General features: G+C 43.5%; 1 protein-coding gene across 1 annotated transcript in view; it reads right to left on the bottom strand.

The window, feature by feature from the left end:
- The window catches only part of DYNC2H1 (dynein cytoplasmic 2 heavy chain 1), a 1,714,832-nt gene that overhangs the window by 543,197 nt on the left and 1,147,199 nt on the right, over positions 1–24,436 (bottom strand). The window contains exons 70-71 of the mRNA XM_085621461.1: positions 19,472–19,615; positions 1,824–1,913 (exon numbers count right to left, since the gene is read on the bottom strand). Coding sequence (XP_085477587.1) covers positions 1,824–1,913; positions 19,472–19,615 — 234 coding nt within the window. The remainder of the gene's footprint in view (positions 1–1,823; positions 1,914–19,471; positions 19,616–24,436) is intronic.

Raw genomic sequence — 24,436 nt, 5'->3', positions numbered from 1 at the left:
AGTTCAAGCTTTTCCTCTTATGACATTAGAACAAGGGAACAGACAACCCAGACAAAGCACATTATTTATAACATAATTAGCAGTACAAAATTTACTGCAACAAATAATGCAGATTAGAAATGTTTCTGAAGATAATGTTTCTGAAGATAAGTAACTCATTCTTATAAAGTAACTCATTCTTATAAAGGCTAATTCTATATAAGCATTTCATTTCTTCAGGATGACTCAATAAGAAGCTTACAAATCATGATTTCTGTGAATGGTTTACGAGTGGTTCAGTAGCTGTCACTCCCCACTAAAACCTGACTAAAGGACACAATGCTGGAACATGTACAGAGGAATAAAGGCAGTAATCCTTAGTGGGATTGTGAAGACATGCTCAAAAAGCCTCTTAACATAAAATGATACAAGATTAATTTAATCTAGAAATTACTGGTGACTTCTAGTAAAGTTCATGATGAAGTTTTAACCAAGGTGACCTGAGGCAGCCGGGGTAGTGGACCAAAAATTGTGCCCAGACAAGAAAACTTTCCATTCCTGCCCACCATGAAAAAAAATCAGGCAGGTATTGGCTGAAGTAAATGTTACAGCTGTTTTGAAAGTTGAAAGCACTCTGAATCCCTGGCAGAAAGGATGTAATTTGCAATCTGGATTGAAGAAGATGGAAGATGTACGATCATATTAGCCCTAAGACAGAGAAATCACAACACACAAAGATAGGAACAAAGTACAAAGCAACTCTTTTACTGGTGTGTGTCATCTTTTTTTGGGTGGGGATGTCGCAGGAGATGAATAGGGGATGCACAACTCAAGCTTGATCCAGTAGTTCCTCAGTGTTTAGAGGGGCATATATAGCATTTCTTGTAGTTTATTAAAAACTCCTTGGGGATGACAGAGGGAGCAGGCCTAAATATGAGGAGTTTCACCATGGTACACCAAGCCCGTTTTTACCATCCAGCTCTCCAATTAAATTGATCCTGCTTAGGGGGGTGTACTATGACTACTGCCTTCATATTTGCGAGGTGGGGGCTAGGAAATATATGGGATAGCCACATTTCTCAGGTCCAATATGAAAGTCTGCTCTCTCAGCTAGCTGAAACCAGTTGTCCAGGTTTGTGTATAGATCTTTTTTCAGGGTGGGTATAGAAAATATATATTTGAATGACACATTTTCCTTTTATCATTTTCAATTACTTTCTGGTAGAGGAGCCTTCTCACGCTGCCTCCCACAGAAGAGGAAATCTGAAAGCACACAACATCAAAGCGATTTTGCTTCAGAGGTTTATTGGGGTGGCAACAGGCCTCTAATTTTGTAACAGTCTTTTGTCTCACCTTCTTCCCAGCACCTTTAAATTAATGAAAAAGTGAGGAAGAGCGCAATGATACTGACAGCCTTATTCACCATGCTGGACATAAAACGTCCTCAGGCTACATTGGCTCTCTGTCCAAAACTATTCCCCATCAAGGGGACGTGCATCAGCCTGTAACCAACATATGAAGAACAGCCCAATGAGAAGAGCTATGCATGTATTTTCATGCTGATAAAAGATTCAATTAAATGTGCAACTGAATCTACTTCATCCAAACAGTGTAGTTATCTTCACACTAACGACTCTGAACAATCTCGTTCATGGGTTGAAGGTTCAGAAAACTCAACACATTAAACTATAAAGGATGTTCATCTACATGTCAGAGTAAAAAGGTACAAAACATATGCAAGGTAGTTATTAAAAACTTGTGTTACTTATTGTATGTTTTGAGCATGCATCACAATGAGAGAGAATTAATGGAACAAATGATTTAATAGAATCAACAAACATTACCTTGAACAATGATCGACAGACATATTCGTAGACTGTATGCTTTAGCAAGTAGATCAAAGATTTGATTCTCAATTCAGTATTCCCCGATTCCTATGGAATATTAAAAGCAAAATAAGAATATCGTATAGACAATTAGCACAATAAATTCAATGTTCACTTAGGCACATCAAAATAGCCCGAAGTAGAATGCAGGCATGAATGCCAATATTTGCTAATATTTCAACAAGTGAGACCCAAGGATCACTGGGACCCTGGCATAATAGCTATAACAAAATCACACTGGCCATAGTAACAATACTTTTCATGAAAAGAACCAAATGTTGAATATAATGTATTCAAAGGAGTTTCTGAAAAACCATTTCAAGACATATAGCGGCACAGAGAATATTGGTGCAAAACAAACATGCTCTGTGCTCTCTTTTGAGGTGATACACTTAAGTGATAAATCGTGATCAACAAGTGTATCAACAAACAAATGAACAGAACGGCCCATTACAGCAAGTTCTCAACAATCATATAGGGTCACAGTTTTTAAAATCGACACCATTTCGGTATCAATAGAAATGGTGGGATCATCATAAGAACTCAGGGGGATACAACAAGCCGGAGAGAGAGCAGAAAAAATAATAGAGAACGGGTGATCCGAGTGAAGGTAAGAAAAAGGAAAATGAGCCAGTACAAGGCATAGGCAATACTTATGAGACCGTACTTATATTACAAATGGTAATAGAGTTGCTAAAGGAGAGGATCCTGGTGACAAGCCTCAAGAACAGAATTGCAGGGAATGGCGTACATAAAGAGAATGGAAAGAGGAGCTGCTTAACACGCTCATAATGGCTAATACTAGTGAAAGAGAGAGTGTGCAGTAGTATGAGAGGCACTGGCCTGCACTGGTAATATGCTGGATACCATGGGGGCTCCAATCAGCCCACAAAGGGACGAGCGTTCAGTGTGTGGGATCTGGGTCTCAAGGTTGATTGCCAGATTCCTTCACAGGCTCGAATCGGCCCAAACATTGAGACGTGCGGTAGTGGAGTCCTTTCGGGTCAATGAGTTTTCAAGTGAGACTTATGTAGGCGATAGAAAGAGAGGAAAGGCCAAGAACTGAAATGAAGATGTAATAGGCCAAGGGACAGAAAAGGGAGGAGTAATGTGTGCCATTTTGGAATGGTTTAAATTATCTTGACAAACCTAAAATAAAACAGCAGAAGTACACTTACATACAAATACTCAGGGCAGTTAAATAAGAAAATGCCAGGCAATGCAATAAACACATAAAAAGAACTAAAAAGGCAACAGCAACAAGATTTGACAGTCCATATAGTTTCTGTATGAGGAGAGTTCATTTTAAATTGAGGATGTCCAATCTAGCTCACGATTTAGAACTGTGCTTATAGTGTCCAAACGTAGAATCCAACGCAATTCCTCCTTGTTTATTAGGGATTCGATAATGCCTCCTCTCTCTCAGGGGTGGAAATGGTGGTGATCACTTGCCACCGTAAGTTATCCTCACAATGTTCTAAAAACTCATGTGACACTAGAAGGGCAGTGAGGACCTTGCATTTGATGTGACTTCTATGCTGGCATATGTGAATCCTTATTCTTTGTGTGGTTTGACCAATGTACAATAGGTTACAAGGACAGAGAGTGGCATATATCACATTGGCAGTGTACAAATTTGAGAAAATTCTCAAAGATGCAGTGAAATGTTGATTTGTAAATTCCTATGTTCCAGTGAAAAAAGAACACACATCACATTCTCCACATCTGCAGCGTCCCCCCCCCAACGCTTAGTAATGGTGTGAGCAGGTCTGGGAGATGGTACCACTGTGCAGACCAAATGGTCTTTTAAATTTCTTCCAGCTTGTAAGCAAACATATGTGGTTCAAACGCAATGTCCCAAGCTGCTAAAATATACCAGTCTTCTTTAATGCCTTTGGAGATGGCATTCGAAATTTGAGAGAAAGTAGTGAGGCAGACAAATCTGTTGGATTCCTGTTTTGCACTAGGAGTTAGTGGAGTCCCACGTGGGCAGTACCATGCTCTCTTAGCCAACAGTCTAACCAAGCTTATGGGATAACCACATTCAAGTAACTTGTGAGTTAAGATCTATACCTCCCTGAAAAAATCACTTTTGTGTATGCAATTGTGTCTTAATCTTAAGAATCGACTATATGGTAGTAAATCCCTCAGTGAACGTGCATGGTGACTGTTATATGCCAGAAGTGTGTTCCTCTCCATGGGCTTCCTATAAAGGGTGGAGTAGAGATGCTCAATTTCAACATGGACTGAAAGGTCCAGGAACGAGATTTCTGAACAATGGGATTGCACAGTGAATCTAAGGGCATCAAAGTATTGGTTTAACCATGTCTGAAATAATAGCAGTGTCTGTATGCCACCCTTTCAAATCATGAAGATGTAATCTATAGATCTCTTCCAGAGAGCCATATGTGAATGTTTTTGATATAGTAATTACCGCAGGTCCCCAGTGATCCTCAGGTCTACCTTGTTGAAGTATGATTACTATTGTGCAATCAAATGATTGCAAGGGTTTTGTTTACTACCCTTTGTTTGTATTGTCCTCAAACACTAGTTCTCAAAGCATCTCTAAATTTCTTTTAGAAACTCATTTTGCTAAATTATATTTGCCATTTGGTTCTTTGCATCGAAATTATTGTTACTAGGGACCAGTGTGTTTTTTGTTATACCAATATTTGCTAGCATTTACAAGTCTTCCGAAACATACAGAGACAGCCCGCAAACTCATCTGTGGTGTACCTCAAGGTTCCTCCCTGAGGCAGACATACATGTTCTCGTTGGCCAACGTCATTAGCACACGACACAAACATCCTCTCCTACGCCGATGACATAAAGCACATACTCTCGCTCTCTGACAAGATCCCCAACACAAGAAACAAGGTCACCGCCTAAATGACCGAAGTTGTAACTGGATGAAAGCCAACTTTCTCAAACGCAACATCAACAAGAGAAAAGTAGTGATCTTCAGCAATAACATCATGCCATTGGACTACACCTGGTGGCCAGCCGATCTGAGACTCTTTAATTAACCTAAGCACTCTAGGCTAGGTTGCACAAACCTGTTCAGAGCCAGTAAAACATCACAGGTGAGAGTGCACTCTACAAATACACGTAACGTGCAAGTGACCTGGATAAAATGTTTATTCATCCCTTTTTTTTATACGTAAGCATCTGAACTTGAACTGATGTCTGGCATGCAGATTTACAGAATGCATGAGACACGGCCAAAATGGATGCCGGCAGATCAGGTCCAGTAAAACTTGCTGCTGCTTTATTGCTACGGACGGGGAGTGAATGGCATCCAATCAGGGATCACAACAGCAGTGTATTTCTTCAAAATACTGCCCAAGCATTATATATGAAAAGCCTGTCACCACATATGGGCACCTTTGTATAATACAGGAAGTGGGAGGTAGGTTGCACATTTAAATTGTGGAGGGTGATTTTAGCATTGCATTAAGACTTCCCAAGAAACTAGGGTGGACAATTCATTGAGTCCAACACCCCTTTAGGCACAAATGTGTTTTCCATGTTACCAACTTAGCTCCTCTGAAGGAAATGAGTTCAAAGAGCTTATTAGGAGAAAAAAAACTACCATTGCTAATGTTGATTGCTGATGAATCCTGTTCCTGTTTAGATCCCTACCCTGGAACACCAGTCTAACTGCTTGATAGTATCCAGTAAAACAAATAATACACCATTCAACATACTAAACACAGTGAGGGATCCGAACAGGGGCACACAAGAGTAGCATTCCATACAAACATTCTGTCTGGGAAACACTCCTTGCCGGAGTTGGTCCAAATACTATTTGAAGCCCAAAATGGGTTGCATGACTCAATCTGAACGGCTACTTGACTAACTATTACACAAGTGGCGTAAAGAACATGCTCAATAGCAGATATGCCTCACAAGGCACAACATTAAAACCTGAACCTTTTGCTCTTGTATTTTATTTCTGCGGCACGGAGAATTTACAGTTTTCATAATAATCTGACATATTGTTCAGGTACAAAGTGAGCAATCTAAACAAGAGAGGGCAAGAAATAAGAGTTAGAGTTCTCTCCAAAGACAAATGTCCCACCACTTCCCAAATTCCTCCAGAATCATACAGCATCCGTGGTTCTTTGTTATTTTGAAAATGAAGGAAAGGGGAAGAACATAGAACAGCCACAAGCAGCCCTAGTCTACGAACAAAGGTGATGGAAACCAAGAACAAAACCTTTGATCAAAATCGTGAGGTAAACTTCCTACATGAGCTTGAAAAGAGCACAATCTGAAGCCTTTAGAAGAAAAAGGTACCACATATGGACAGAAGGGCAAACTTGGATCCTGGACGGCAGAAAGCACTTTATCACAACTTCCCCAGATCTCTCCAGGAAGAGCAAACAACCTAAATGCCGCCAACTGAAAACACAGGGAGGATAGAGCCACCATGTGAGGAATACTGGCAAACAAAGCAGTCTCAGTGTAGATTATGGAATTGGCAGGTGGACAGTCAAATAGACTACTGGAAACCCAGGGTAAACCCTGGGGACACACTCAGTTCTAAGAGTGATTGATCGAATGAATGAAAGGGAGAGTCGAAATACTGAGGGATCACAGTTTTGAGGAAGGCTGTAGACCCTGGTGGAGCCCTTAGAGACAGCTGAAACATATCGAGGTAGGGGACAAGGTAGCAGCAACAATTGTATCAGTCTCCATCATCGTTTTATTATCTCACAGTAACTAATTCCATAATAAAATATAGATTTAAGGTGCTTATTGCAGGGGTTCTTAACCTTACAGAGATCCCTACTGACCTCCCTAACAGGTGAGACCGCCAAAGTGCTCTCAATCAGAGCAATTGAGTCCATCTACCGCCTAACAATTCTGTCGGGAGGATGAAGGCAACCCTATGATGAACCTTGATACCTAGGCTGATATTTGTCTTAATTTTTTATTAATACCCAACACATTTAGATTTTTCTGGCGGTCCCCCTTACAACACCCACACATCTATGGAACTCCCACATCTCCAGTAACGATCCCCAGGTAACCTTTTGCTTTTTGCTAGTATCGATAGGGAGACTGTTGCCCTGGGGAACACTGTTTCTTGCTTTCCTTCCACTTGATTTTTGATGTACCCACTTATATCTATCCAATCAATATGTTGCAATCTTGGTTTCCAACGATTAATACAGACTCAGGTAATAAAACAATCTTTTGCATCATCATAACATTCACAGCAGGAGATAAAGCAGTCATTTGATTTATTTCTCGATTGAGGTTTCATCTTTCTTATTTTGATCTAGCCTAATCGTATAGCATCAGTTAACATCCAAATAAATTGTTTCCCCTACCTCTGCCCTAGCTTTTATGTTTCCTTATCTTACATAGCAGTGGCTTCCTATGGGCTGTCAACACAATTCAGTTACAGCCCTCAATTTGTGTTTTGTGTTGTTTGTTTTTAGTTTTGTATAGCGCAAACTCGACCCGAAGGTATCAGAGTCTTTACATGAGCACTAGTTGCGTTACAGACAGACAGATTAATTTTGTTAGGAACAGGGAGATTAAGTGAATTGCCCCAATTCACAGGATGTTGAGTGTCCCTGCCGAGACTCAAACCCGTTTCCCAGCTTTGAGGCCGAACGCTCTAGTCGTTAGGCCACATTACCTCAGAATGATTCGCCTTTCAGCATGGCTTAGTTAGGGTGACAGGGTACCTTTCCCACCCAAGAGACAGCAGAAGACTTACTATTTGGGCTATGGCCAGTTTCATTCCTTCCAAACATTCTCTGGTATCCGGAGCTAGTACAGCATTCAGTTTCCGACCACAATGTGGTCCATCTGATATTGTCTATTTTCATGAGATGAGAACTTGTGCTCAGACTACAGCTCTGCCTGGGATGGGACTCTCCTGAGCTAGGGGTTTAACTACTCAATGGTCAGCAAAACCACAGAAACTGCATCTACACTCTTAGGTTTCACACAGTTGAACTTCTCCAGGGCTTAATTCTCCGATTCACTATATACAATGGGAACGGTGGAGAGTGGGGTTGCGGGCAGCCATGATGGAGGTGGCCTGGTGGACTTCTGCTGAACTAGTAAATTTCAAATTTTCAAATTTATTTATTATGTTTTGGCTCTCAAAGAGGGCCACATAAACATGTACAGACAAAGCAACACAATCATCACAAGTACAAGAATTATAAAAACATAGTATTCGAACCGTAAAAGGTACACTGCAAGCCATCAGTCCCACAAGGCCGGGCCGGCACAATCTTCCAGAGAATTTAATAAATAGCTAAAAATCGTTTAAAAAAGTTAAAAACATAAGCACAGAACATTTCATTTGGTGGGCAATAAAGTGCATGAAGAAAATCTTGTAAAGTGACAATGCTGAGGCGAAGACAAATTACTTTAAGCCATCGCTTGCGCAAGCTACGTAACATAGGACAAATCAAAAGTACATGCATACAGTCCTGGTTATTTAATTTACATAGATTGCACAACGGTGAAGTGCCATGCCATTTAGACAGCAACACGTTAAGAGGGATTAAGTCATAACGTAATAAAAACCAAAACCTACGTATCCCATGTGGCAGGTTCCACAGGGCATACGGTTGGGGCTGTTTCAACCTATAGGAGGAGATCAGCGGCTCCACATTCCTTTTATCTCCAACTGTTTTTTTGTCGGATAGAAAACAATACTCCCACGAAGCCTCCCTGAGGACCTGCTTTAACTGCGTGGGAGAATAGGAGAAAAGAGCGCTTTCATCCAGTCTAAGGATTTTCACAGCCCTTCTAAAATTACTAACAAGTTTAGAGAACTCCTTAAAATTGCCCAAAAGTTCATTTTTGAGTAAAACTCGCAGGGTTCCTTCTCTCGCTCTGACTAAGCTGGCTACCCACCTTATTAAGGCGCACAGCCCCTGAACCCAGGCACTCCTGAGTCCAAAATCCAGCCTGCAAGCAGCCAGTGGACAGGCATTGTTAAGATTCGAGAGGGATCTTAGGAGTTTTCCCTCAGTCTTGTGGTAAAAGTCCCAATATTTTATCTCAATTATTTCTATACCATACAAGATGGTTGCGGGGATTTTAGCTCTAAATACTTCTAGAAGGCTAGAAAAATGTCTTTTCCCCGTTGCCAGGTATAGGGACTTTAACCCATTGCCTTGGGCAAGAGCTTTGCGGGAGCAATGCTCTATATGAGAATTCTCGCTCATATTGACCGAGAATATTTTCCCTAAAAAGGTATAACAAGTTACGACCTCCAATCTAAGCCCTCCGATAGCCCAACCAAAATTTGTCGAGCGGCATTTCTTCCTACCAGCAATACACATCACTTTACTTTTATTAATATTGATCTTCATATGATGCTCCCCAGCAAAGTCCTGAAGAGCCTGAAGCCGATTAGCCAGACCCACGGGAGTTAAGTCAAGCAATAACACATCATCGGCATACATCAGACAGGCTATTGGCACCCCTCCTATCAACGGTGCGATCCCCTCACTATGGGACACAGCTGCAGGGAGGTCAGTTGTGTATAGGGAAAACAACAGGGGCGCCAATAAGCAGCCCTGTTTAAGGCCATTCTGAGATGGTATTTTGGCCGACAGCCCCCTTTCGCCCCCCATTAAGACCCTGCACCAGGTCTCAGTGTGCAGAGCCCGCACCAATTCCAGCAGGGGAGTAGGGACACCCATCCTCGCCAATTTTCTCCACAGCGTTCCCCGATCTACTTTATCGAACGCTGTGGAGAAATCAATGAAGGCGGCGTATACAACACCCCCTCTCACCTGGACATATTTATCAGTAATAACCTGAAGGGCAGTCAGGTTGTCCAGAGTGCCATGTTCCCTTCGGAAGCCAGTCTGTTCCAACGGCAAGATGTTGCGCTCCTCGACCCAATCAGAAAGAGATCTCAGGAGGCATTTCGCAAAGACCTTTCCGATGGAGTCGAGGAGCGCAATCATGCGATAGTTACTGGGACTGTCCCTTGCTCCCTTTTTGAAGATAGGGACCAGAATGCTTCCTCTCCACGATGCAGGGACACGTTTAGAAAGATGGCATGCCCTAAACAGGGGGTACAAGATTTTACTCCAGGTTGAAGGGTCTTGTTTTAGGACCGTCATCGGAAGCTCATCCGGTCCCATAGCCCCAGAGGATCGCATATTTTTTATAGCCAACTCGATTTCCTTTTCAGAGGGAAAGAAGACCGAGTCATCAGGGGCAGCGTACATGAAGTTATCCACACCTGTGGTCCCATTCCCTGCATATAATTCTCGGATATGAGAGGACCATAGATCTTCTGGTATAGCTATGGGAGTAGGGGAGTGGCGAGTACCACATCCTTTCCCGATTATTGCCCAAAAATCTTTAATGTTACCATAAGCAGCAGATTCCCTTAATTTAATCCATACTTCATCCTCCCTGTCCCTTTTAATTTTTAGCTTAAGTCTGCTTCTCTTTCTTTTTAACCTAGCGATATCTTTCCCACGTTCCAGTACCCTTTCGACGTACTGTGCACGGATTAGTTTGTTTAATTCCCTATTCAGATTACGGAGAGTTAGAGAAACTACCTCTCCTTTTTTCCTAGGGGGGACAGTTTTTTTAGCATTCAATAAAATCTTTACCATGAATTCCTCAAAACAAACTATTTCATTTCCGTTCCACTCTTCTATTTCCCTAAGGGTATCGGTCAGTAGCTCCTGCACCCCATTAATGGCAGCATTATTCCAGAAGCATCTTCCAGATGTCGAGTGGAAGGTAGCCTCCCTGCCATTTAGCGACCAGGATGCCGTATTCATAGAATTTAACGAAATTGATAGTGACAATATACTGTGGTCGCTCAGAGTCGTGGGTGTGATCTTTAAGTCAAGAATCTGGGGAAACAGACTGTAGCTGGCGATAGCATAGTCCAAAATTGATGACCCAAAGGGGGATTTGTGGGTATGATTTGCGGGGACGTCAGATGGAAATCTTCCATTTAAGATAATACCATCCCCGATCGCTAATTCTTTTAACAAGATCTTCCCCCTTTTATTTGTCTTTAAGTTTTCAGGGAAGAGCGTCTGGGGGATGCAATGTGCTTCCTCCTTAGCTTTATCCCTGAAGAGTTTTAGACTAGCGTTTGAAACTTTACAGTTCAAATCACCGATAAGCAAAATTACAGGAAAAGGAGGTGAATTTTTTATCTTATCCATATACTGGAGAACCCGCTGCAATTTATCATTAAAACATTCCTCAGGCGGAATATACACATTGAAAATTACCATGGGGTATTTTACATTGTCATGGAACATATTTTCTAATGTTATTGTGTGGAAAAGTCTACTGGAGTCAATATAATGGGAAAATCTCCATTGACACTTATTTGACAGTAAACAGGCGAGCCCCCCCCTAGCATGCCCTTTCTTAGAGGGCGCAGCCGGAACTTCCAAAACATAAAAATCTTTTAAAGGCGTTAACCTATCTATGCACCATGTTTCCTGGATGCACAATATATCAGCCTCCAGAGTGGATAAAAAGGTCATTTTCTCCGGGCTGCTATGGAATCCGGCCGCATTCCAGGAAATTATGTTTAAGGCTGGGTTAAAGATGGTGGAACAATTTGGGGTTATCCTTATTTTTTGTTGATAATGCACTATGGAGCCAATTCCACCGGTTATTGTCATCATTGAGTGTGGAATTCTCAACTAGTGGGAGAGGCTTCACGTGCGATACTGTGCGTTTTCCCCTGGAAACCCAAATTTTGAGGTCTCTCAGAGGAGAGGTTACCCCGTTTTGTTCACCACCCCTCAACCCCTGCTTATCGAAAGAGTTTGGCTTGCCTGGGGTAGAGATAGGTAGAATATCAATACCTAAGCGTTGAAAATTTTCAGCCTGTTCTAGTATCAAATTTGTTATGATAGGGGAATAAAATTTCACCCGAATACTCAAAACCCGACTACCACCCAACAAAGTTACCAGTTCAATGTCTCTAGACTGAATGTGATAGAGACATTCAACCTCACTGAAACGCTTGAGAAGCCAGGCTCTATTTAATAAGAGGTCAGTATCAAATAATGGAACAAAATCTAGTACACGCACATCCACAGGGGCCTTTGACGTACTTACAGGCCGGGCCGGAGGGCGAGAATTTTCAGAGTCAATTGTTACCACAAAGGGGGGGGCCAAAGGGTTTAAAAACCCAGATGGATTAGAAATTGGACCTCCAAGAGCACTCCGAGAAGGAGAGCCTGGGAGAGAGCCCCCAGTTTGTGGTAAATCTTCCTGGGAAGGCAGGCTGCCTTGTTCAATTTCCTCCTCCACCGAGGTTGAAGAGGATAAATTCACACCCATGTCCACTTTTAAAGCAGTAGAAAAGGATTCCCCATTCCTTATTTCATTCTCCCTTGTCTCTGTGCATTTTTGGAAAATGATCCTCCGTTGCTTCTTCTTTCTATACTTTCGAATAGGTTTCCTCTTACTGGCTTTGGTACTTTTTTGTTTACCATATTTTCTCTTTTCTTCATTGACCTCAGATTTGTCGGCCAGGAGGTCTTTTCCACCATCCGGGACAAAGATAGGAAATAATTCCTGAACCGTTTTGGGGCCTGGCAAGACTTTATCCTCCTCCTCTATCTCCAGGACTATATTCTTGATACAGTTAGAGGCTGCAGTATGAGGCAACTCCTTATGAGGGACCATAGAAGACTCTTCATTTTTCCTAACTAGTTCGCTTCTAATGGCTTTGAATTTCCCCTCAGATACAGATTGTTCAGACTTAGGGGGAGAGGCCTTACTCGCATCCGGCACTTTCTGCAGCAATAACTTTAGGATCTGGGTAACTGATTCAAGGATACAGTCCGAGCTGCCTACAAATTTCCCTAGAAGCAGCAAAATTGAAGCAAGGAGTTGTTCCAGCGCGATCATGGACTCAGAGATCGGCTTTTCTCGTGCTTCTGCAGTGCAGATATTATCCAGGAGATTGAGGTCGGGGCTCTTGGAAGAGTTTAGCAAGTCAGATATTTCATGACTATTTAGCGACGGGGTGCTACTATACAGCATTAACCCTGATGGGGTGGCTCCCCCCTGAACTTTAAATTGCTCCAGAGATTCCACTTTAGCAGGGCTTACGTAGCGTCCCCATAGTTCCAAATCAATGGATAGTGCAGACAGGTCATCCCCCGGCCTGTCATTCATGGGTAACTGAGGGATCGATGGTATGTGCACTGGCTCACTTATAATCGTCAACTTCCCATCTGTAGGGTCCCGAAAGGGAGACCCTCCTGCCATAGTTTGGGGGGCCCCCTGCTGGACCTGGGGAAATCGGAGCACAGAGGTAGTTGGTACGTGTACTTCCAAGACTTTAGTATCTGGATTATGTAGAGTCGCACATTTAGGTTTTTTTATACCAGATAGATCCCAAAGTTCAGATAACAGACATTGTCTTTTTAAAGGTGGGTTGGTTACTGACTTGTTTCTTGTGCGGAAGGTAGTTAATTTCCGGGCAGGTTTTTCTCCCACTACCCTTCCTGATCGTAAAGTTTTAGACATTTTCCACAGTAATTAAAAAGAAATGTAGCAATATAAAATGAGTAAAAGTCTGGAGTTGAGTCGGTCCCTGGCACAGCAGGTAGGACCAGGGTGCAGTATAGCTATCACAGTACTTGCATCAAATTACCCTTCTACTCAAATGGGCACGAATGCAGACAAATAATTACAATGTAAAAAATGAGAAATAAGGGACCGGGCCCAGCCCGGCCTACCTCGGTCACTGAGGGCCACAGAGGGCCCGCCCTTTGCCCGGGCTTAGCCCCGGCGCCGACCCGCGCGCGATCCCGCGACGCGGCCTTCAGCTGATCTTATGTGCGCCTCCAGGCGCTGGCGCTGCGTTCAATGAGCGCGCCGCCGCTAGTGCTGCCGGGAGATGGAGTCCCGGGGCGGCGACGCTGACTCTGGCACGGTGTGACTCTTGGCGGTGGCGGTGACAGCAATGGCGTGTTCCGGCGTTTTGCAGGCTAACCAGGTAGGTTTTTCAGCTCCCCCTAGAACTAGTACTTCGGTAGTGCTTTCAGAAGTAGGCATTGTGGGCTCTTTCTGATGTGCACAGTCATCTTGCACAAGCCACTGTATTTACGAAGACCCCACAGAGAAGCAGCTTCTATAAGGAGGAGAACTCCATGATGTCAGAGGCTGTGAAGAGGTTTAACAAAACCCTCAATCTTTTGAGCCAGGAGGCACCGGGCTGCAAGTAATAGTGGATCTGAGAGGTCCTCTGAAACCAAAAGCTGCAACCAACATCAAAATCTATTTGCGAGGGCCGAGGTATCACTTTTTTGAAAGCTGTAAATCATGTGTTGCATTGTTAACTGTTCCCAATCTCCTTCTCCAGCCTCCCACCATCCAGGTGCCCTTGGGTTATGGGCACCCAACAGTACAGAAAAAATTGGGAGCACGAAAGCCTGCCACTCAGATAGGATCGCCATCTGGCCAAGTTTCTTTTAACGAAAATGGGCTGCATTACACAAAAAACATTGCTTTTTTAGGTCTCGCCTGAGCAAGCGCATGCACTGCTCTGGCGAGACATTTAGTGAGTGGGCTTTAAAAAGCCCGACCACAGCTTTTTGGCTGGCATAGGGCATGCGGTTAGGCGCACAATGACGAGCGGAGGCGCCATCTGGCTTTCCTCTCTCGTCATGGTGCGCGCACACCACTCGCCAGACGTGCCTCCTTTTTTTTTGTTTTACTTGCAGTGCGAGCGCGCGCTTGTTTGTCTTTCTGATTGTAGGCTTTGTTTCTATTGTCATTCTGCTTGTTCTATGAGCAGGACAGAATCACATAACGATGTTTCTCGGTCAACAGAATTTGACAATTACGGAAATGGAGCAGCTTTCTCTTCTGATTTACCGGGGGTCCCAGAAGATGATCAGCGGGCCGTACTTTGAGTACCAGTGCTCTCAGAAGTCTGCGTCTGCAATCCTGTGGGATTTTATGCATATTTACAGAAAGCGCGTGCTTGTTTGTCTTTCTGATCCTAGGCTTTGTTTCTATAGTCATTCTGCTCGTTCTATGAGCAGGACAGCGCTGTTCGAAGAAAACAAGCAGAACTTACTTTAGAAACCAAGCCCAGAATCACATAACGATGTTTCTCGGTCAACAGAATTTGCCAATTACGGAAATGGAACAGCTTCTCTCCTGATTTACCGGGGGTCCCAGAAGATGATCAGCGGGCCGTACTTTGAGTACCAGTGCGCTCAGAAGTCCGCATCTGCAATCCTGTGGGATTTTATGAATATTTACAGAAAGACCTAAAAAATTGCACCCTTTTGGGCGATTACTTGTAAGGGACTCCACTCACTGACATGGTCCTTTCCACGTGATTAAAAGTCGTAAGAACAATACATAATCGTACAGTGGATCTTTGCATGTAAACGCATTAAAGATAAATTCTCTTGACTAATGATCGCTGCCATCTTGCCATTTGGGTGGCGTATAGTCTGGACCACTGACATATTTGAGGCTCTGGTAATATGCACGTAATTACGGGTTGAGTGCACTTACCCCTTCACGCAATTAAATTGGCTTCTGGCTCAAAATAGATTGAAAGTTACATGTATAAGATTCACACGCGGGACTTTGCTACATGAGAGACCCTTTGCAAAGGTTGGCTGGTCTCCTTTCATTTGCTGATTGCTGTATTCAGATGTTCAATACGTAATATTACATTGAAAATTTGTTGAGACAGTATCGTGTAGAAATAACCGCATCATTGCTGCATTATTTGCCTTTTCTGACAGCGCGATTTATCTAATTATATGATTGGGCTCTCCAGTGCAGCATAATTCCAGTGGCTCTACCATAGGCCACGTTTACCATTCAGGAGTAGAGCGCGCTCCTTTGCCTTGTCTGAAGGGAAAGGGTCATAGAGATGAAATCCCAGCAGTGCAAGCAAGCTACAGCTGTTCTGGGCTAACCCCAATGAAACCTTCCCATCGGATCTAATGAAGGGGCGCTATGTAGGAAGGTGCTGTCGAAATTCCACGGGTGCTCAACAACTTCAAGAACATAACTGCTTTATAAATTGGGGTGCTTTTTAGCTGCATTTTCTGTGGTAAAGCAACACTAGTAATGATCACCGAGATAGTAGTGAATCCGCAAGATTGGTAACATAGTGAAAAAGTCAAAGCAGACGATTCTCACTCTACCTGTCTGTTGCTGTTTTATGATCAGACTTGTTTGAATTTTATACTTCCCGCATGTATTATGGTGGTGAATGCCGATTCCGGCCTTGAGGGTCAATGAGGGTAAATCTTAGGTTCACTGGTATGTCTAGGCCTGTGGCCCATACCAACAGAGGCTGTTTATAAAGGTGACAGCATGGGAACTCCAGAGGAGAGCTGTAGTTGGAGCTGGGCAAGTGTTTCGAGCCTGAGGTTAATGCTGAATGTTATTCTGAAATTGCAATGAGGTTCCTGTTCGAAAGCATTTATGCACTTTAAGACCTGATCTGCCTGACTCAGAGTTTGAGGGGCGCCTTTCGTTCTTTAAGGGATAGAATAAAGCGTTCCTTCTGCAAATGACATCAGCCGCCATAAAAAGAAAGCATGCCTCCTCCAGTAACGGCAAGAATAGTTTGACTTGGAGAGCACTTGATGTACAGTTGACTGGCGGTGTGCTGAGGTTTCAAAAGAGCTTGGAGTTGAGCCGAAATCAGACGATTGTTTTAATGTGAGTTGATGTGTACTTCATTCTATGCTGACAGGATTACCGAGCACGAGCACCGCATTCAACTGAAATCAAAAGTACGTTGAGTATCTTCACGACTTTGCTGGGAATCTGGTACTTTGCCCTAGGGGTTGTGCACTAGAACCATGTAAACAGTACCCACATCGTTGTAGTATTATAAGTATTTCGTCTATATTATTTTTGTTTTTCAATTTATTTTGGCCATTTTGGGGTAACAGCGTTTGTCCTCGTTCACAGAAAGGACCAGGGGTTCCCAGATTCTGTAATAGGTGTTGGGGTTCATCGCCAGCTCTTCATTGGCGTCCTGCACTGGAGATTGGGCTTTGAACTCTGGCTCTATAACTGTTGTGCTGTGGCAATGTCGGACATGCTTTTTTCATTCAATGTGTGTATATTCCTCGTGCAGGGAATCTTGGATTTGCTGCAATGGATCCATTTGTGCACCAGTACTGTGGAAGACTGTGGCATCTACTTGACAGCCGCATTTCTTTAAAGCTTTGTCATCACAGTCTTCCTCTTCAGTGCATGCCTTCCTCATCTCAAGTGTTCATTTGTAACATTGGGCTTTTGTATAGTGTCCATAGACAAGGATACTAAAACATCGCTACCAGGCATGGCGTCAAGTCCCGGAGAACAGTTTATGAAACAATTTTTTCTGATTGAATGGACACTGAATCAGTGGAGGAGATGACGGTGGTGAAGCCAACACCATTTAGTTATGCAGCACAATATCCTTACTGCAACAACATTAACTGTTGCATGGCTAAACACTTGTAAGGTCCCAAAGGCAAGATCTATTGGCTATGCCAATGTTTGTTTAAAAAGCAATCACAGACATGGTGGTATGCTGACCCCAGCAGGCCACTATCCCTGTGATTGTAGCCATTCTCAATGGGTCGCAAATTGCGACCCATAGGGAATCGCAAACAGTGCCTGAGACACTGTTGTACCTAGCTGTTTTATAATAGCAAATCACAAAAATTAGGAAATCACAACCTGACTTTTTTGTACATCTGGCGCCGCATTTTGCTTTTGTGATTCGGTATTAGAAAAGGGCGTGTTTAGGGAGTCTCTTTCTAAAAGCGAATAGCACTGGTATGTATGAATCTTTTGCGACCAGAATTCAGTCAAAAGACATTCATAATTACCTGACTCTGCAGAGGAGGCGGTAACCTATTTGCAAACGTTTAACTTTTATTTTGTAATGCAGCCCGTTTTGATTTAGGGAAAACGGGCTGCATTAAAAAAAGATATTGCTTTATTTAAAAGCAATCACAGACATGGCGTTCTGCTGTCCCCAGCAGGTTACTCCATCCCTGTGATTGAAGCCATTGTGAATGGATCGTAGATTCCGACCTGTCCAGGTTCAGACTGGCCGTGGCAGGCACCGGGCGTTTCCCCTGCCAGGGTGGGGGCCAGTTTTGGACCCCTGGGGGTCCGTATTTGTTTCCGGGAGCTGGTTTTGCAGCACAGTCCCCCTGTAACAAAAGCAGCTGCAGTGTTTTCCACGCGCTGGCCCCCCCCACCACATCCCCCGCGCGCGCCGGTACCACTCAATTGCCAGTTCGGCCTTGGACCTGTCTCATGAATATTGATGAGGCAGGTCCATTTATGACCAATTCTGAAATCGCTAAATGTGTCCAAGACACATTAGTGCATTTGATTTTGCGAGTCCCAAATTGCGAGTCGCAGAAAATCACAATTAGAGACTCACAAAATCAATTGGTCGTAGATCTGGCTCCAGATTTCTCACAGCTGCTATTTCCAAAAGCCTGAGAAATAAATTGCCCTACAACAGATCACAAGTCTGGAAAAGATTCTTCTGGAGGACGCTTTCCAGGGTGAGCATTGTAGTGCAATATTGTCTGCTCCTCTGAGATGCGTGACCCAGTTGATCCATCCTTTGTAGCTAGTTTTGCTTGAGTCTTTCTAAGAACTGTATTTGTAGCATGCTAATGCTCTTAGTGTACTACGTCAAAGTGCAGAAGGGACTAAGGCAGCATTTATGATACACATAAGATACATACCCCTTAATGTGATAAAAATGTCTCATTCGAAGTCTGCTATGATAAATGAATGGTCAATCTGTTCTACCGCCTAACTTTTCAACACAGAAAGACTTATTACTAGGGCGACTGGATTATGCGGCAAGGTAGACACTAAATTATAAGAAAAGAAAAGGCAAATTATGTTCCGCAATACGGTACATTTGATAACGCCTTACTTCATTATATTTTCAATTTTACACGATAACACTGTCCAGGCAAGGAATTCACCATATTAGTAACACACAAATACAGCAATAAACAACTCAAAAGTGACCAGTCAACCATTGCAAAGAGCTTTCCACTGCACAAGTGTCATCGTATCCGTATTAACCTTTGAGCCGTTTTAGCTAAATACATTTCTGTTCTGCTAAAATGTGCAGATGATGAAATAAGTGACAAATACAGTGATCCCATAATTATGCGGAAAACGCCGCAGAATCACATAATTCCAGCTGCCCTGTTTATTCCTCCGAACGTAACAAATGACTAGTAAACGTAACATAACTGTTGTATCCCACTTTAATATAAAATCGTAAGAGGTGCTGTTGACGTGCACGTTGACTTTGAACTTCGCGGGTTTATGCACCCCCTGTAGAGATCGGTGCATTATCATAAGGTCAGTTTCGAATATGAATATGAATACTGCTAAATGAGCCCCCCTGCACGTTAATGAAAAATGTATTCGATTTTAAAGACTGTGCTATTTAATGGCAAATCTGTGGAAAAAATACCTCTTAACAATCACAAGTATTATTTAAAAGCATTCGCGAAAGAGCAATTAATATTGTTAACAACAGAGTTTTTAAACATTCCTGCGGTAATCTTCCCATGCATTACGTCACCCACCTGCTTATTAAGAAGAGTCCGCTGGAAAATTCTCAAAAATGCCGCCAAACTAAAACGGTACATGTTATTAATTTTGGACAAGTCTGAAATAATAAAGTACATCTTGCTGCCGCTTTCCGCCAGAGGGAGATAGGCATCGCGTTCCTGTGAATGGAAAAAATGAAAATGAGGTATGAGGTATTGGGACTTGGGGCTAAGCGCCATCTAATGCTCCCCCGCGTGCAACTTTCAAACGAGAAAAACATGAATCTAAGCACGTGCAGGTCACTCGTTCTGTCCAGCAAAAACGCACTGCCACGAGCATCAAACTGCAAAGGATGCATGTGTGAACGTAAACCTCAGTATATGCACAATAAAATACAATTTAATAACACCCTTTTGAGTACCAAAATTTGAGTAATATTAACAATCTGTTTTTTACCGCACTTAGAGAAGTCGGGCATAGTGCGGCATGAAGCCCTATATTAAAACAAGTTATTATTATTATTTAAAAGTATAATAAAAAAAACAACCTGTGGTGGTTTGGTTCCGTACTGGGTTCAGAGACACTATGGTCGGCTATGGCTTCTACTAAGAAGGGTTTTCAGGCTACCAGGTGCAGCCACAGAAGCGAAAGCCGCCAGATCATCTCACTTACCTCACACATTTTTCACATCACTCAAAGGCACAGATACCTTTTGCTAGAATCTATCGTACAATCGTCTGCATTTTAATGGCTCCGCTCCATGTAATTAATACCTTTTTAGGGGCGTGATTCACAATCATTTATAGCTGAGTAAATTACAGGTAGATCTATATTGAGGGTTTACTACCACCAACTACTATGAGGTGGAAGAGAAAAAGTACAAATGTGGAATAGAAGAATGTATGAAGCTGGCTCTGTATATAGTATACCAAAGTAGGGCATAGTGTGCACAGCGTCCAATGGATCCCCAGAGGTTTTACAGAGGTTAAAGTAGATAATACCTTACTCTCTTTTGTGGTGGAGGGCTGTGTTAAGTATTTGTGGTACACACTCAGGCAAGAAATAATTACGTCCACGTTGCAGATTATGATTCGCCCGGATCGGTTTGGCAAATACCCACTACAAGATCATGTGACTACCGCCCGGCTTGCTTTTAAATGCCCGGCGGTTCACAATCTAAGTTGGAAGCGTGCACGATGGCGGTGCGACCCGGATGCTACACGTGACAGGCAGAGTGGACACTGTAAGTAGAAACCAGTGGCACGCATTTTAGATGGGGACAACTTGCGGACATGTTGATGCTAAAGACTAGCATTGCACACTTATATTTAAACCTTTAGAGTTGGCGAGGTCCCGCACTAGTTTTTCAACTAGTCACTACACACTACAAGTCAAGGAGCTATTCCCCAAAGTGTAGTGTAATTTCTTAAGCTCCTATACACTCCAACCTTGAGTACTAATAGGATGTTGGGGATTCACATTTTGCATATCAGGCATGCCGACAAGGACAGTAAATTTGAATATTAGGATAGGCTCAGATGTAACGTGGGGATTTATTCCAGTATTATAACATTTGTGCCACCGTGTGTGAGCAACACGCCATGTATTTCACTGTCTGTTCTTGGTTCATTTACTCTTCGAATCAATACTGTATCCATACTCGAAATAATATATAACCCAGGAGGGCACACTTTAAAATGATAACGATTTGATCCCATTAGTGGCCAAACAAGGATGAAACAAAGCCCAGAAGGTACTCCCGTCACAGCTACCCTCCTACTGTTTCACAACAGTAGAAGCTGTTTTCATAGCTTTATGGTAAATAGAATCCACTATGTATCATTGATTACACATTACCATATATCCTTTAGGGTAGCCCTGTTGGACTTGGCCTTTTTGCAGGGTTATCCCCAAACTTTTTGCTTCTTTCTCTCATTTATTCCTGACCTGTTGTTGTTGGTTTTAGGACTCTGGGCACTTTACAACTGCTGATCAGTGCTAAAGTGCATATGCTCTCTGTGTAAATTGTTATTATGATTGGTTCTCCCTGATTGGCATATTTGATTTACTGCTCAGTCCCTAGTAAAGTGCACTGATTGTGCCAGGGCTGGTAAATCAAATACTAATAGCGGGCCTGAAGCACGATTGTGCCACCAACATGAGTAGTTCTGAAACAGTAACTCAGACCTGCCACTGCAGTGTCTTTGAGCAGTTGTTAACTGCCATTTCGACTTGGCAAGTGCACCCACTTGCCAGGCCCTAACCTTCCCTTTTCTTACATATAGGACACCCCTATGCTAGGCCCAAGGTACCCCCCTGGGCACGGTGCTGTGTATCTGAAAGGTAGGACATGTACCGATGTGTGTAACATGTCCTGAGAGTGAAAAACAGCCAATTTTGGTTTTCACTATTGAAAGGCTATCCTCCCCATAGGACCGAATGGGGAATGCTTTGTAACATTTTACAAGCATATCTTCCCATAAGGATAAGATGAAAAAATAAAGTTTAGGCTTTCTGAACTCAGAATTTAATAACACATCTTTTACTAAAGATGGATTTTAAATTGTGTGTTTGAAAATGGCACTTTTAGAAAGTATGCATTTTCTTGTGTAACCATTCTGTTTGCCTCTGCCTGCTTGTGTATTGACTGTCTGGTTTTGAAGTGACAGGGGCTGGGGAGGTGCATACTCTCAGACAGCCACAGGGTGTGTCCAACCTTTCCGGAATGAGTCAGGGCTGGGCTTAATAGACCTGGGCTGCATTCAGAGTAGGGGGAGGATGTTAGAGCTCAGGCTTCTTGTGAGGTACCTAAACTACTGATCCCAGAATGCTCCGTTAGGGAGGGAGGTTGTATGCTGTCCCATGCTGCCCCTGGGTTGATCAGCTGATGGGGAGGTTCTTAAGCCCTCCAAGATGGAGCATCAGTGCTTGGCTTTCCACTCCTGGACCCTGCCGTGTGCCTCGTTGGTGAACACAGCTAGTATCGTCGATTTTCAGGATTGTCGGTACACCTTGCCTTGAATCCCTCCCTAAGCCCTTATTCACTTGTGTTTGGCTCCCAGGCGCGTGTTGCGCCGTCTTCCTGGACTGGATATTAAGTATCTCTCCCTGTTGTTGGACACGCCTTCAAAACAGTACGAGGCTGCCCTGTATCATAGTCTACAGACTTTTCTGATATCTTCGCTGCCACAATTCCCACTCACGTGTCAGCTTCAATTCCGCGCATTTCCGCGCTAATATTATTTGCGCTGCCGTATCAGTGTTTGCCTGCCCGGGTCAGACCTTTGACCCCAAATGCGAGGACTCGTTCTTTCCATTCCGGAGTTTCCATTTAGCCTCTTGGCTCCCGCCATTATTTCCTCTACTGCGAACGCGAGGACGCGTTTGTCTCCTGCTGCGGTTGGGTTCCGTTCCTGAATTACTATTGTAGTATTTTTTAGTATAATAAACGCGAGGATGCGTTTGTCAGCAGCTGCTGTCTATTTTTGGTTATCTGGCTCCCACCTAATTATCTTGAGATCGCGAACGTGAGGACGCGTTCGTCACCGACCACAGGCTACCTTCTGTATCCAGACTCCTGCCCTTTATTTGGAGTACCTATGCCAAGAGAAAACTACTTGGTATTATAAACATTGCTTTTGTTTCTGTCAAGGAGCCCTTTATAACCCTGCATCATTTGTTCGCCTATTAGTGGTTTTCAACTATAGGACGCCACTGCGCCATATTCAGGTCGTCTATGTTAATGTGAATGAAGACTTCAGCTGCATATCAAAGACTCCACCTGCAGAGTGGCATACAAGTAAGTGTGGAACAGTACACAACCTAATGGGTGTTAATTTCTGCTAGAGGGGATATAGCTTATTAGCTTAGATATATAAGTATTTTGTTTCTTGTCCTTTATTGTTTAGAACCCCTGCATCTAAGTGACCTGGACCTACTCCTGTTGGCAGCAGACGGACGCTCTGGTGATTCTCATTTGTCCCTTCATTTTTTGAGGATATGCGTCATGCTTAGTGTATGTCTGAAACGCTGAGTAGGCGGTATCTTTGAGAAAGGGAGGGGCATTATCTTCGCTCCTGGGGAACTGGCTACTTCTGCTTGGGAAACCAGTCTAAGCCCGACAGAGGAGTTCTCACTAGCACCTGAATAGGCCTGGTCTGCATTTAGAGTGGTAGGAGGAGATTTCTTTTGTACCTTAATAGGACCTGTCTGCCTTACACAATGCTGTCTCCACCCCCTGCCAGGCAGCTGCACCAGAGAGGACAGAACTGGTTTGGACTGCGCTCAGAGACCCTTGCACAAAGAGAACAAAGACATTTTGGGGTATCAGTATTAGACTTAAAATCACTGAACTTTAGATTACCTCTGGAATCAAGAAGAACCGTTGTCAAGGAGAAGAGCTGGAGAAACCGAGGAGAAGTACTGCCCTTGCTGTGTGTCTGGGGTTGGCCTGTAGTTGCTGTTTCTGCCAAGGAAAGGAGAAGGACTTTGCTGTGTGCTGTGCCCCCTGCTTGAGGAAAGTCTCCAAGGGCTTGAGTAGAGATTGCCTCCTGTTTTGAAGTCTCAGGAACACAAAGACTTCACCCCCAGCCCCCTGAACTTCCTTGCTGGGAGATCTGACCTGCCAGGAGTGTCTGTGACTGTGTGGGGCCTCTGGAGGTTGTATTTGCTGCTGGGAGCTGGAAAGCAATGCAACAACAAGAAAATCAACGCATCGCTCTTCTTGCAACAGTTTTTCTGACGCAACGCCGTGGTGCGAGAAGAATCTCCCTGCACCGCCGTGCCGCTGTTGAAACTGATGCAGGGCCTGTTGCCGCAGCAAGAATCAACACATAGAGGGATCGTGGCGGAAAAGGGCGACGTAGCACCGCTCGCCCCGCCTCTGCATCGTTTGCCAACGCATCCCGGATTTCTACGCATCGTCCCTGTGCAGCAAGTTTTCCCCGACGCATCACCCGGGGATCGGAGTCATCTCAGAACCGACGCATCGCTTCCCCCTA

The sequence above is a fragment of the Triturus cristatus genome, chromosome 8, assembly GCF_964204655.1.
Source record: "Triturus cristatus chromosome 8, aTriCri1.1, whole genome shotgun sequence".
In the NCBI taxonomy this organism is placed as follows: Eukaryota; Metazoa; Chordata; class Amphibia; order Caudata; family Salamandridae; genus Triturus; species Triturus cristatus.
Note: the sequence above shows the minus strand (reverse complement) of the source record. Positions and strands in the feature narration are given on the sequence as shown.